Source organism: Barbus barbus (genome assembly GCF_936440315.1).
Source record: "Barbus barbus genome assembly, chromosome: 14".
NCBI lineage: Eukaryota > Metazoa > Chordata > Actinopteri > Cypriniformes > Cyprinidae > Barbus > Barbus barbus.
Window position 1 is genome coordinate 18,147,883 of NC_136742.1, and position 16,258 is coordinate 18,164,140.

Below are 16,258 nucleotides of genomic sequence, written 5' to 3' on the forward strand. Positions count from 1 at the left end.
TCTTTCCTCTGTAGTATCCTTCTCTCTTCCCTCACCTACCCATTTCTCTTCTCTGGATGTAAATGCAGCCACTGACACTTTATCCTCTACCTTAGCCTCTTGTCTAGACGACATCTGTCCTCTCTCCTCCAGGCCAGCACGGGCTGCTCCTTCTAACCCCTGGTTATCCGATGTTCTTCGTGAGAATCGGACCAAACTCAGAGCGGCAGAGAGAAAATGGCGCAAATCAAACGATCCGTCGGACCTGTGTAGGTATCAGTCTTTGCTTTCATCTTTCTCTACTGAAGTCCACACTGCCAAATCCTCACATTTCCACAACAAGATCCCCAGCGCTCCAGACATGCGTAATCTCTTCAGAACATTTAATTCTCTCCTCTGTCCCCCTCCTCCACCTCCCACCACTTTGATAACCGCTGATGACTTTGCCTCTTTTTTTCACAGACAAAACTAGAACAATCAGTAACCAGTTCTCAACTCCACAGGACCTCAAATCAACCACATCCACTGCTCTAACTCCCATCTTCTCCTTCTGTCCCCTCACCGAGGCAGAAGTATCCAAACGTCTCCTCTCCAGCCATCCTACAACATGTCTTCTCGACCCGATCCCCTCACACCTTCTCCAAACAATCTCTCCCACACTCTTACCGGCACTCACACACATTATCAACACATCTCTCCTCACAGGCATCTTCCCCAAAGCATTCAAGCAGGCTCAGGTAACCCCACTGATCAAAAAACCTACATTAAACGCTTCTCTTTTAGATAACTACAGACCTGTCTCTCTCCTTCCATTCATAGGGAAAACACTCGAACGAGTTGTCTTCAACCAGCTCTCGCGGTTTCTTTCACAGTACAACAAACTGGATGCTAAACAGTCAGGTTTCAGGAGTGGCCATTCAACAGAGACTGCGCTACTCTCAGTCACTGAAGCCCTGCGAACTGCAAAGGCTGATTCCAAATCGTCAGTCCTCATTCTGCTGGATCTTTCTGCTGCTTTTGACACTGTCAATCATCAGATTCTCCTGTCTACACTCTCATCACTGGGCATCACTGGGATTCCACTTCGCTGGTTTGAATCCTATCTCACCGGTAGATCCTTCAGGGTGGCCTGGGGAGGGGAGGTATCCAAACCACATCAACTGGTCACTGGAGTTCCTCAGGGATCGGTTCTTGGACCCCTGCTCTTCTCCACATACACTACATCGCTGGGTCCCATCATACATGCACATGGCTTCTCCTATCACTGCTATGCCGATGACACACAGCTCTATCTCTCTTTTCAACCAGATGACCCAATGGTAGCTGCACGGATCTCAGGCTGCCTGGCGGACATCTCGGCATGGATGAAAGAACATCACCTACAGCTCAACCTGGCAAAGACGGAACTTCTGGTCTTCCCTGCCACTCCGACTCTACAGCATGACTTCACGATTCAGTTAGGCTCATCAATGATTACCCCATCAACTTCGGTCAGAAATCTTGGTGTAATCTTTGATGACCAGCTGACCTTCAAAGAGCACATGGCAAAGACTGCTCGATCCTGCAGGTTTGCACTACACAACATCAGAAAGATCAGGCCCTTTCTGACAGAGCATGCTGCGCAACTTCTTGTCCAGGCCCTTGTTGTTTCTAGACTGGACTACTGCAATGCTCTTCTGGCTGGTCTGCCATCAAACACAATCAAACCTCTACAAATGATTCAGAATGCAGCAGCACGACTGATCTTCAACGAGCCCAAAAGAGGGCATGTTACACCTCTCTTCATCTCCTTGCACTGGCTACCATTGGCAGCTCGCATCCAGTTCAAGACACTGATGCTTGCGTACAGAACTACCACAGGCTCAGCACCCTCCTACTTCCACTCACTATTACGAACCTACATCCCCTCCAGAAGTTTGAGATCTGCTAGTGAGCCACGCCTTGTGGTACCATCACAGAGAGGCTCAAAATCACTCTCCAGAACATTCTCGTTCACCATTCCTGGCTGGTGGAATAATCTTCCCACCCCTATCCGGAACGCCTGATCCCTGGCAATATTCAAGCAACAACTGAAAACTCATCTCTTTCGGCAGTACTTGACTTCACCCTAAACTCTAAACTCTAAAAAAAAAAACAAACAAAAAAAAAAACCTTTCCCTCTATCTTTCTCTCCGCTTACTAGCTTGTACTTATTTGAACAATGACTGAGACTTGATGTTAAGAGCACTTCCTCTGTCTGATTGCCTCTTCAAGATTAATCGCTTTTTGTATTCCCCAATTGTAAGTCGCTTTGGATAAAACGTCTGCCAAATGACTAAATGTAAATGTAAATGTAAATCCACACTTCGGTACCGGACAACGCATGTTCTTCGGTCCGGAGTACATACACTGCTTGCAAAGGTGCCGTGGAAACGATCCCCTTAGTGAACAGCGAGTCAGGTTTTTACAGCCGATACTTCCTTGTTCCCAAGAAAGACGATGGCAGACCAATTCTCGATCTCAGACATCTGAATCGGGCTCTCATGTGACGGCCGTTCAGAATGTTAAATTTGAAACCGATCCTCACGCAAATTCAGCCCGAGGACTGGTTTTTGTCTGTGGATCTGAAAGACGCTTACTTTCATATCCGAATAGTGTCCTGTCACAGACCATTTTTGAGATTCGCTTTCGAGGGAGTGGCCTATCAATACATGGTCCTTCCATTGGACTGTCTCTGGCCCACGCACTTTTATGAAGTGCGTAGACGTGGCTCTTTCCCCTCTGAGACCGATGGGAATCCGCATACCTCAACGACTGGCTAATGCTAACTGACTCAGAATGGCAATTGATCGCTCACAGGTCGTTGTTGCTCAACCACCTAGAGCGTTTGGGGTTGAAATGCGAGCTTGGATAACACCGGAACTCTCCCTGACTATCCAATGAGCAGTGGCGTCTTTCAAGCTGGGGCTTTGCGTCCCCTCAAAGCATTTCAGAGGATGTTCGGCCTCATGGCTACCTCCAGCTCAGGCTGGGGCGCTCTGTACGAGGGCAACCCGGCGTACGGCTCCTGGTCGACCCACGAGCAACGCTTGCATATCACTGCCTTGAAATCATGGCTGCAGGCTCCTCAGTTATTCCCCTGGGCCTGCTACACAGGCGGCCCCTTCAATGTTGGCTAAAAGCCCGCATTTCATCCCACGCATGGTGCCTGGGCCGCGCTTATGTCAAGGTAACCCATCGCTGCCTCAAAGCTGTGGCCCCTTGGACAACTCCTCACCTGTTTCAATCAGGCGTACAGCTGGGGACGACCTCCAGAAGGAAGGTGATCACAGCAGATGCCTCCAGCTCAGGCTGGGGTGCTCTATATGAGGACAACCTGGCGTACGGCTCCTGGTTGACCCACAAGCGACGCCTGCATATCGACTGCCTAGAAATGATGGCTGTTTGTCTGGCCCTAAAAGACCTTCTTGCCAGCCTTAAAAGGGCATCACATCCTAGTCCGGTCGGACAATGGTGGTGGCCTACATCAACCACCAAGGCGGCCTCAGGTCATGTCCCCTTCACAGGATGACTCAACGTCTCCTGCTTTGGGCACAGAAAGAACTCCTCTCACTACGAGCGGTTCATGTGCCGGGCAGACTGAACCAAGGAGCGGATATGTTGTCAAGGAACAATGTAGCTCCAGGGGAATGGAATCTACATCCTCAGACGGTTCAGATGATTTGGTCAGTTTTCGGCAAGGCAGAGGTAGACCTCTTCGCCTCCAGAGACAACTGTCACTGCCCAACTTATTTTTCAAAGCAGCGGGGTGCTCTGGCCCACGACTGGCCCAACACCCGTCTGTATGCCTTCCCTCCAATCGCCCTGCTATCAGGTGAATCAGGGAAACAAAATGCTCTCTTCTCCTCGTGGCCCCCCTCTGGACGAACCAAGCCTGGTTCCCAGAGACGATCCAGCTGCTGGCGCAGCACCATGGTCAATTCCACTGAGGAAAGATCCTCTCTCGCAAGCGCAAGGCCAGATTTGGCATCCCCAGCCGGAACTGTGGAGCCTTCATATCTGGCCACTCGATGGGAGATTGATCATTCTCCCAATTTTGATCAAATGGCGCCAATACTATTTTAAGTGAAAGTGATGTGGCATACGGAATTCGTGCTCCTGCATTTAACCCATCCAAAGTGCACACACACAGCAGTGAACACACACCCGGAGCAGTGGACACCTCAGTCATGGTATTGAGGGTGAAGAGAGCGCTGTACATTCACTCTCTGCCAGCCCGAGACTCGAACCCGCAACCTTTGGATTACAAGTCCGACTCTCTAACCATTAGGCCATGACTTCCCCTATAGAGGCTAGAGCTCCATCCATGCGGCGTCTCTATGCTCTTAAGTGATCAAACTTCAGCGACTGGTGTTCAGCACGTAACCAGGATCCGATTTCATGCGACATGTCCCACGTGCTTATTTTTCTACAAGAGTTGCTGGACAAGGGGCGTACCCCTGCCACGCTTAAGGTATATGTGGCAGCTATCGTGGCGAATCATTCTCCCGAGGCAGGCCGGACTATTGGCATAAATAAGTTGGTTGTTAAGTTCCTTAGAGGCACTCGGCAGTTGAATCCTCCTCGTCCTAAGACTGTACCGACCTGGGACTTATCTATAGTCCTCGGGGCCCTCAAGGGCCCTCCCTTTGAGCTGCTTCAAACAGCTGGCTTAAGGGTCATGACGCTCAAAACCGCTCTACTCTTGGCCCTGGCGGTCAAGCGAGTGGATGATTGCAAGCCCTATCTATCAGTGCTTAAAGTCTTGAGCTCAGACCCAATGACTGTAAGGACGTTCTCCGGCTACGCAGCGGCTATATACCAAAGAGGCACATAGCCCAGGTTATCTCCCTTCTAGCACTCCCCGTATCAGACAGTGAGCAGGGACCTAACTTACTATGCCCGGTCCGGGCAATGCGAGTGTACTTTGAGCTTTCTAAGTCGTTTAGACAGTCCGAACAGCTCTTTGTGTGCTTTGGAGGCCACTCTAAGGGGCTGCTGGTCACAATGCAAAGGCTATCTCATTGGATAGTAGAGGCTATCACCCTGGCCTATACCTCAGCGGGGGGCGTACAGTGCCCTATAGGTGTGAGGGCCCACTCCATGAGAGGAATGGCCTCTTCCTGGGCGTGGTCCAACGGAATCTCTATTGGGGAGATTGTGCAGCCGCTGGTTGGTTGTCACCGTCGACCCTATTAGATCCTACAGTTTGGGCGTCCCTGCCCTGCAGGCACAGGTGTTATCAGCTTAGTGCTCTTATCTCCCTTCGGGTGGACGAGGCTTATGGCCTAGATACTTCTCGGGTCTCTTATAGCTTGGAATCATGAGGCCCACTCTGAGTGTGCCTGAGCTGAGCTCGCTGAGTAGGCTTAATTCTGCTTCTACTTATAGCACGGTGCTACTTTATGCACTCCACATAGCAGCCGTCTATGAAATATGACGACGCAACGGAGTTCCCTTTCGATAGGGAACGCTCCGGTTACTCACGTAACGTCTGTTCCCTGAGATAAGGGAACGAGCGTTGCGTAACTGGCCGTGCTATAGCTGCACGCGAATCGATGGCTGCCGCTTCAGTCGTTGATTCTGATGAAAGGGCGCGCTGGCCGACTCCTGTAGCAGTCGGCCCCGCCCCTTCTGGCAGGCTTGAACACCATTGGTTTGTGCAGTACACAAACGTTAACCAATCTGGCTTCAGTAAAAGAGTAAACAGGAGTTTCCCCATAGCATTATTCCCTGAGCTTATCTCAGGGAACCGACATTACGTGAGTAACCGGAGCGTTTGTCTTCATGATATTATAGCAGAATAACAAAAAAATCACATTAGGTGTTTAATGCATACTGACATATACTCACATTATAAAAAGCCTTAGTTATGCACCAATGTAATTAAAATTACATATTGCAAAACTGAAAGTCAGCACTTCACATACTGTCATTTCTTGTGTGCTAGTTCTGATATTTTATACTCTATGTATACTATATACATTTGAATATTATTTAATTTGAGAATAATTACCCATATAAACAGAAAATAATTATGCTAAATTTTCAGATCTCAAGCTTTTAAATCTAAAATGTATTACACTATGTCTATAACAAAAGAATTTAAAGCAGCATGTTCTGTAAACAGTTAAGAATGGCATGCTGTTCATCACAGGATATCTTCAAATGATTCTCATTCATAACTTAAAAACTTGAGCAGTCTTCCTGGTAGAGGAAGAGCACTGATTTGCCATAGTCTGTGGATGCCCAGTCGTTGACGAATCTTGAGTCTGCACAGATGCATCAGTGTGCAAGGAAGAACTGAAATAGAGAGTTTGGGTTTCAGTTTAGTTCCATTCATTTGTAAAAATTAATTCAGTTGTCAGATGTCAATAAAATTAATTGAGATTATAAAGAATATTCTTACTTGATCTTTCTTTAATGTGAGCCCATTCTTTGTTGCTGTCTAATAGTTCAGTTATTCGAGAACAGAGTTTAACATGACCCACATAATCAAGTAATGTGTCTATGATGGGTCCCACCCAGCCGCTGGCTGAAGGAGTAGAGATAATCTCACAAAACTGTAAATAAACAAATAAAAAATTATTTAATTTAAAATACTATTTTTTTTATATTTTATAAAATAATACTATAAAATAATTATATAAAACACACAGACAGTTTTATTCAAGACATTTTGACCGGAAAACAAAATCTATACCTCAACACAGTATTCTGATGGTTCATCATTTAAAAAATACATTGTTTCTTGTCCATTTCGTCTTGATTTAAAGGGGGGATGCGGATTACTGCCATATTGACAGTTAAAACATGATAGTGCATCACAACCATTGTCCAGCAGGTATTTCATCATCGCCTTGTACCTCATACAGAAAACCAATACTGCAGGGAAGCTGGTAGGATGAGTTGGCAACATGGCATTGAGATTAGCACCGTGCTGCACCAGTAAGGTCACCATTTCCATACTTGCTTTCTTTACAGCCACCAGCAGGGGGTTGAAGATATCCAGGTTTGGATCAGCACCTGCTTCTAACAGCATATCGGCTGCCTCAGTGTTTCTGTTTACCACAGCTGAGTATAGAGCCGTGCTGCGACGATCTTCATACATTTTTGACCAATCATTTGACAGCTTCGCGTTGACATCATATCCTGCCTCAATTAATGTTTCTAGAACGTCATCTCTGTTACGTTCTGCAGCCAAATGAAGAGGACTGATACCTGAGCATCTCACTTTGACCGTGTCAGTTCTGGGGATTAGCATGGCAACAATGCTGAGGAAGATGAGAAAGAGTCATATTTATCATCTTATACTTTTCCATCATTTTTAATTTGAATGTCATTTACCATGCTTTATGGGACTGAAGTTCTCTCCCTCATTAAAACCATTAAGTACACAGACTTGCACCTTTGTGTCTTAGCTCCTTTTTAAATACTTATTTGTTTCAAATAAAAGTTAATGTTGTGCTTCACCTTATAGCTGTATGCTTTGGTTCATTGTTTATAAGTCAGAAATTTCTGATCACTGAATGCCATGATTAAATATCTGAAAGCGCCATGTAATAAGGATAAATATGAAATGAACTGTAGTAGGCCTACTAACCTGTCATGACCATTTTTTGCTGCAACATGAATAGGAAGTAATCCAGTTTTGTTGGCTTTGTTAACATCAGCTTGTTTTGACAAGAGTGCCTCAACAACTTCAGCATGACCATTCTTAGAGGCCTCAAACAATGCGGTTGCATCATCATTTGCCTGGGTATTTACATCGCCTCCTAAAGAATAGATCACTAGGTTAAAGCTACTAAAATAAAACTGAGTAATTAATACTTTTTTATTTCTGTTTTACATTTAAAAAAAAAGTAATAAAAAATTCTTACCTTTATATATTAGATAGTTAAGCACATCAACAGCATTACACTGAGCAGCCGTAAACAGAGAGTCAATGCCATAAACATTTCTGGCCCACAGCTTTGCCCCTGCTCGTATCAGCATCTTACAGATATCTAACTTTTTGTTCCTCACAGCTTCATGTAGCGGAGTCCCACCTTGAACACAGGCTTTAGTTGGTGAAGCTCCAAATATCAAAAGAAGCTCCACTAGCTCTCCATCAGCTTTTTCACATGCTGTAATATCAAGAGTGATTATTCAGACCTCTTCCTGGTCATTAGTTGTTGAGAGATATCTTGCTAAAATGTTTACCTTTGTACAGGGGTGTCTCCCACTGGTTGTTTGCAAGGTTAGGATCAGCTCCTTCCTCCAAGAGGTGCTTGGCACCAGAAACATGTTTGTTATTCACAGCCAACATGAGCGGTGTCTGACTTTTGTTTGTTTGTTTGTTGATTGTATGTGGTTTGGCTGTGGGAGAGATGGAATACAACTGTGATTTCTGAGAATGTGATTCTGCAAATAATTAATAAAAAATTTATTCATTCATCACCTTTGAGCAAAATCTTAAGGCACTCCACATGGCCATAGTGTGCAGACTCATGAAGCGGTAACCAGCCATCTTTATTGGTTTCATCAAGATTTTTAGATTTGAAATGAATGAGGTCTCGTAGAGCTTTTGCATCCCCTCTCCAAATGGCAGAGAGAAAAGGGTCTAAATCACTGGAAGAACAAATATGCAATCAAATTTTAAGAACAAGAATCTTAAGGGCTGTTATCTGAGTGGATGTGCCCAACATGCATGATTTCGCTTTTTGTTCACAATGTACAGTAATCCTTGACCTATATTCTTTTTCAGTGACTATTTGTGTAAGTTACATTCTTATGCCAGTAGGTATCGACATCATTGACTCATTCTTTTAAATGATTTGTTCAAAAACATTAATTCCATTCAGGAAGGAAAGGTGTTTGGAAAACACACACACACACACACACACACACACACACACATACCCATACACATACACACACACACACACACACAAATTAAATGAAATTTGTCTTGCCACTCACTTCACAGTCTCTACTGTGACCCGCAGGTGTCCATTGTGCCTTGTCCAGGCAATCACCTTTTCTTGGTCTTTACTGAAGATATGATTGTGAACATTTCTGTCAATTTTTGCACACGTATTCTCACTGAAAGGAAGACAGCAACAACGGTTTTTATATATTTGCAAGAGACATAATAATTGTGATTTGTAAACATAATTGATTGCACTTGAAGCAGGTGCACTGTTAAAAATAAAGATTCTTGGCATCCATGACTCCATGAATAGCGTTTAACATCCACGGAATCTTCCCTTTTCACAAAAGGTTTTTAAAGTTTCATTGGGGAACCCCAAATGGTTCTTCTATGGCAGGGGTGTCCAAACATGTTCCTGGAGGGCCACTGTCCTTTAGTGTTTAGCTCCAACCCTAACTGAACACACATGAACCAGCTAATCAAGGTCTCCAGACTCACTAGAAACTTCTAGGCAAGTGTGTTTGAGCAGGTTTGACCTAAACTCTGCAGGATGTTGGCCCCTCAAGGAGCATCATTGCGAAAACCCCATGTTAGAACCTTTATTTTTTTGGAGTGTAATTGTACATGACAGCACTAAAACAAATCACCTGGGAGGGTTTGCCGAGTTAGGGTTGCATGGCTGCATTTGGCCATGCACTTGTTGATTCTGCCATGGAGTTAAATTTGTATTAGCTAGACTTCGTTCAATAGCTATCTGCAATAGCTGTTCTTCAGACAAGTGTGCATAAGCACTGAAGTCCTCCAGGTCATCTTTTGTTGTCATTGAAGCAGTCATTGTCACATTGGCTGCTGCCATTTTGCACCTGTGATAGTAAAATGCTCAGAAATTTGAAAACTGACGAACGTTCAAATAACATAGTTCTAATCAATCACACAAACTGCCACTAGAATAAATTAATAAAAATATATAATAATATAATTAAAGGACAGTTAATGAAAATATCAGGTTATTTTCAGTTTTTTTGCCATTGGTCAGTAAGCATTACAAATTCTGTGAATAAATTAATAAAAAAATATATAATAATATAAAGGACAGTTAATTAAAATATCAGGTTATTTTCAGTTTTTTTTGCCATTGATCAGTAAGCATTACAAATTCTGTGAATAATTAATAAAAAAATATAATAATATAATTAAAGGACAGTTAATTAAAATATCAGGTTATTTTCAGTTGTTTTTGCCATTGATCAGTAAACATTACAAATTCTGTTTTTAAACTGTACACAAGTTCCCTTACAAGTCCTAACAACATTATCACTATAATTCATCACTGTTATCATTGAGAAGTCCACCTACCTTTCTGCAGGATATCAATAATTATATGTTGAATGTGGTACATGTGGATCTTCTCCTTTATCTGTACATCATTTGCTGCTGTGTGCTTTATGAAGAGTCTCTGAGAGGTCTTGATTTCATGTCACAGCGTAAATAAACCAATCACCTTATAAATATATTTGCCTATTCATCAGAGCATGTCTTGCTTAGATGTGACATGATCTACCTTGCATACGGGTCAAGAGAAGAGCAGGAGATCTGTTTTGAAAATGGGAAAATCAATTTTTCCCTGAAAGTAGAAAACAACATTTAACCCTGAACTTCCTTAAATTTGTTCTAAATGATTATGAAGTGTACAAATCTTGCAGCATGGACTTCATTCAGTGGTTAAATGTGCAAAAACAGGAATATATAAATATACACAAATATGTTTCATGCCTATATGAATTAACAGGTTTCTTTATAATGTCGTTATTTGCAGAATTATGTTATTTAGGTAATTATTATTTGTTGTTGTTGTTGTTGTATGGAACATTATAGTCTTTAAAATACACTATACATCAAATCTTGCCCTGGAGGGCCAATGAGCTGCAGAGTTTAGCTCCAACCCTGATAAAACTCACCTACCTGTGATTTTCTTATGATTCTGAAGACAATGATTAGCATGCTCAGGTGTGTTTGATTAGGGTTAGAGCTAAACTCTGCAGGAAAGTGGATCTCGTGGGCCAGATTTGAGGATCTCTGCTATACACTCTCAGAAAATAGGTATAAAAGCTGTCGCTTTAGGGGTAAATAAGGTACTTTTGTACCTTATTTACCAAATAAAGGGTGCATAAGTGCCTTAAAGGTACTGTACATATTAGTACCTTTTGAAAGGGTACCACCCCAGTGACAGCTTTTGTACTGTTTTTCTTGTACCGTTTTTCTGAGAGTGTAAACATTTATTTTGTGTCCTATAATGACCAGTCAGGCTTTCTTCACACTGTTCCATACTATACCATGTATTATTTACATAAGTTAATATCGTTACGTGGTCTAATGCTTGAGCGACCCAATTTTCAAGACAGCTGTCTCTGAATACTGACATGTGCTATAAACCTCTCTGTGACACTGTAAACATCTCAGATAGATACTTATAACTCTTGACCTATAAAATGATTAATGTGTTTTCATCTGTAGCAGTGTGGCAATGAAGGTCTGGAGCTTCAAAATAGTGAAAGTAATTATTAAATCTGATTTGATCCAACATTTGATCCAAACATGCAGTTGTGGCAGCATTCTATGTACATCAGTGCTTTTGGTTTTATTACTGTCTCTATCCTTTAACCAAAGTGTTATCCTTTAACACACATTAAGGTTAACACATTCAGAACATCAAATCTTTTATTCCTCTCATAGACCACATTATCACATTGATTACTGTGTTGTGGGCAAAATTATGTATTATTTATTGATTCTTTTATTTCAGTAATAAATGATTTAATTCCAAATAGTCATTAACATATGTAATGATGGGTCTGAGGCACGGGGATCCATTTGCAGCTTTATTAATAAGACAGGGTCAAACAGGCAGGGATGTTTCAACAGCGACAGGGGTGTCAGAGATAGATCAGAACCCATAAACGATTACCAGGCTTGAGTCGAGGCAGGCGGCAGTCAGGGGAAGTAAACAACAGTTCAGAGATCGGGGGTGTATTCCAGAAAGCAGGTTATGTGACATACCCGGGTAAGTTTGAGGATAAGCGAGCGGATAAACTTGGCTTTCGGTTCCAAAATCGGTGGTTACTTTTAGGGTATGTAAGTAACCATAGTAACTTGCTCTCTGAAGATAACCTGCTCCAGAGCAGGTTATGTTCAGGGTTAGTTCACTTCAGTGCTATCAGTGCACGCGTGACACACTGACCAGCCTTCAGTGGGCCTGACAGATAGCGCACAACATTATATAATATAGCCATATATATATATATATAGCGCTAATATAAGTAATAAATAAGGTAATATATTATTCTAATATGGTTATTTTATTTATTTTATTGACATATATAACAGTTATCTGTATAAAATATAAAACACTATGACAAGGTAATGTTTAATTTATTATATATACACTTATTACATTTTATATTATCATCTCACACATGGATTGGCATTTTCTATAATGTATTTCTATAATAAAAATACATATCTGATATGACTTAATATATAATTAGCATCAAACTAAAAATATAAGTCATATTTTCAAGGATTGAAGATAAAACGGGGAAAAAAATTATTACACAACCATCAATTAGGTGGCGATATGCACTAAGCATGTAAACGTTCAAAAGAAGAAGAAAGAAACAGCATGGTGCGCTTTTCCTTAGCGTCCGTTTCCATAGTGACTCGTCGATTCGTCGCTCTGTTGAGATTGTCTTGAGTTTTAACCAGGAACATACTCAGAGTTGAATGAACTTAATCCCGGACTCGTTTTTGGAACCGCATACCTCGAGTAAGCAAGTTTTGGGGTTAATCAACCCAAAGTTCAGGGTTTAGCTGAAGGTAAGTTAACCGTGCTTTCTGGAATACACCCCGGGTCACAAAGGCAGGTAGCAGAGAATCACAGCGTCAGGTAACAGTCCAGGGTCGAAAACCGGAGATCAATAAACATAGACTAACCGCTCAGTAGTGTAAGCCGGTGCAATACAAGACTTCGCGAAGTGTGACTGGAGATTGCAGCTTATATGGGGAAACAGTGATGGGAAACACCTGTTCCGCAATCAGTCTCAGGTACAGGGCATTGTGGGAAATGCAATTTAGTTAATATTCCGGTGATGGTGCCCTCCGGTGGCGTTCAGGGAGGGCCACAGAGGCCGAGTCTGATATACCATCAGCTTGTTTATTTTTTTAACTCAGGCTGAAATAAACGTTACAATTTAAGCTTCAATGCATGAAATGAATTGTACAGACTCCCACTGGTCCCTAATGCATACAGTCAGTACATTGGCAACCCCATCTGGTTAAAATGTCAAACACAAATTTCTCCCTGTAATATGTTTTGATGCACATTTTTATTTATTATTACGATCATTAAAAAAATCCTAACACCACAAATCATTATAGTGCCTCTCATGTAATTTAAGAATAAACTAGTTTTCCTAAATACATTGGTCAAAGATATGTTTAAAAGACTGAATCAGCCTGATTCAACCAACTAAAGTAATTCAGATCAAAATCAGGTAGAAATGGCTTCTTAAGGTAACAACACCTCCACATTTACTTACTTTACAATATAGAATATACAGTAAAATAATGTTAGCCATGTTTTTTTTTCTGTTATAGTAATGTTGGATGAATTCGATCCTGATTATCAGCGAGGACCTTACTTAACTAGAGAACAGTTCACATATATGTGAAGTCATTTATTTTGATATATTCAGAGTGGCATATAGATATTTTCAGCAATCCGATCCAGAGTTGACCGTTGTCAGTGTAGCAGTGATGTAGGAAACTCAGATCATGGGGCTAAAAATGGATTATGAGATCCCAGTGGTAAGGGGACTAAAACTTTCCAGCTGGACTGATGTTACCTGTTATCCAAGAGGGATATAAATGTGAACGGTTTATTGTGATTAGCTGTTCTGTGTCGGGGTCCAGGGTTGCTGGGCAACGGGGGCGGTGCCAGTGATGCAGGCCACCACTGAAGGCTTAAAAAGAGAGTTTGTTCTAAGTGCGTGCATGTTACTAAAGTTGAGACTGAGTTCATCGAGGGTCTGCTCCGTATATCATGACATGTTGTCAGAAATAAAAGTTCTCCGCGCACTCCGGTTATCAGTGAAGGAGGACGGAAGAAAATGTCCAAGTTTCACACGCCCGAAGCTTTTGATTTTGCACAGCCATCAAGTTGGCCGGCATGGAGGCAGCGTTTTGCACGTTTCAGAATTGCAACGAAACTCAAAGAAGACGGTGATGTACAGGTGAATTCATTATTGTATGCGATGGGCAAACAGACTGAACCCATATTCAACACATTTACATTTTCCGCGGAGGAAGAAAATGATTACTACAATGCAGTAGTTAAAAGGTTTGATGGGGAACGATGCCGCAAGTGTAATAAAACAGGCCATTTCGAGGTTGCTTGTAAAACAAAGACTGTAAAAGAAGTGACCAGTGACAGAAAAGATGATGAAAAAAGAAATGTGGTTTCTGTGGTCAGTTTCAGATGATGCTAATGAGGATGAGTGGCATGTGAAGTTACCAATGCAGGGGACTACTGTTAAGTTCAAAATCGATACTGGTGCAGATATCACAGTCATGTCTGAGCAAACATTTCTGAAACTTCCTAGTCGCCCTCATCTTACTAAAACACTTGCAGACATCAGGAGTCCAGGCAGCAAACTGGAGTGTATTGGTAAATTCTTAGCCTGTACAGAAAGAAAAGGACAAAATGTCAGTTTCTGGACCTATGTAGTTAAAGGCCCATACACCAACAACCTCCTTAGTCGTAAAACTGCCTGTGAAATGAAGCTGGTGAGCAGAGTCGATTCTATTAGCACTGAGGACAGTGTTGTTGGAGACTTCGGACTGCTGGATTGCGTGCCAATCAAAATTGAGCTCAGACAGGATGCCAAACCATACAGCCTCTCAACGTCTCGACGAGTCCCCTTTCCATTACTGCCAAAAGTGGAAGAGGAGCTACAACGTATGCTAAAGTCAGGAATCATAGAAGAGGTCACTGAGGCAACAGACTGGTGTGCACCAATGGTGCCTGTGATAAAGAAAAACGGCAAGGTGAGAATTTGCGTTGACCTTAAGAAATTGAACGAAGCAGTAAAGCGTGAGAGATTCATTCTGCCCACACTTGAGGATATCCTACCACAACTGTCTGGTGCATGCATATTCTCCACATTAGACGCGTCTAGTGGATTTTGGCAGATACCATTGGATGCGAGCTGCAAGAAACTCTCCACCTTTATCATATCAGTTGGCCGCTTCTGTTTCCGAAGACTCCCCTTTGGAATTTCCTCAGCTCCGGAGATATTTCAGAGAGAAATGAACACTCTCCTCAAAGACCATGCCAGCACGGTAGTGGTGATGGACGATATACTGGTGTTCGGTAGAGACAAGGAGGAGCATGATCGGAGCACCATCAGAGAATCTGGTCTAAAGTTAAACAAAGAAAAGTGTCACTTTGGAAAATCTGAGATTCAATTCTTCGGACATGTCATTGGAACGGATGGGATCTGGCCAGACACTAACAAAGTGAGAGCTATAACTGAGCTCCCCTGCCCTACGAATCTGACTGAACTGCGACAGGTCTTAGGAATGATAAATTACCTGGGCAAATTCCTCCCGGGTCTCTCGTCAGTTCTTCATCCAATGACTGAACTGTTGAAGGGTGACACTGAATGGACCTGGAGTGTAGCACAGACACAGGCATTTAACAGGGTCAAGATCATGTTGACCACAGCACCAGCACTAGCGTTCTATGATGCAAACAGGACCACAGTAGTCAGTGCAGACGCAAGTAGTTATGGCCTAGGGGCTGCCCTGTTTCAGCAGCAGGAAAATGGACTACGTCCTATTGCTTTCTGTTCAAGGACTTTAACAGAGACCGAACGGCGCTACTCACAAATCGAGAAGGAATGCCTAGTTGGTGTGTGGGCATGTGAGCGGTTCTCACGGTACTTGCAAGGTATGGACAAATTTGAACTCCAGACCGACCACAAGCCGCTTGTGCCCTTAATAAACTATTTAATATCAAAGCAGTGCATGTACCAGGCAAACAGCTCGTGGTGGCAGACACTCTTTCCAGTAGGGCTGCCACTAACGACTATTTTTATTTCGATTAATCTATCGACTAATTTATCAATTAATCGCGTAATCTAACCAATTAATTTCCCACAAAAAAATCAACAATTTTACTTAATGTTTTATTAAACCAAATGAAATCCAAATTTCTATGAAATCCTTTTTTAAAGCAAAAGTAAAGTGCAACATAGTGCAAGAAGCAAGTGTCCATCTCATAGTCCAAATCAC

General features: G+C 42.5%; 1 protein-coding gene across 1 annotated transcript; it reads right to left on the reverse strand.

Moving 5' to 3' along the window:
* Nucleotides 1–6,172: 6,172 nt before the first annotated feature.
* asb2a.2 (ankyrin repeat and SOCS box containing 2a, tandem duplicate 2) lies at nt 6,173–9,764 on the reverse strand (the record flags this gene model as incomplete). The annotated part of the gene is made up of 9 exons (XM_079433334.1): nt 6,173–6,300; nt 6,407–6,560; nt 6,701–7,271; nt 7,601–7,772; nt 7,878–8,123; nt 8,200–8,355; nt 8,438–8,607; nt 8,959–9,081; nt 9,556–9,764. The coding sequence occupies 9 exons, from the start codon at nt 9,762–9,764 to the stop codon at nt 6,173–6,175; spliced, it is 1,929 nt and encodes a 642-aa protein (XP_079289460.1).
* Between the last annotated feature and the right edge of the window lie 6,494 nt (nt 9,765–16,258).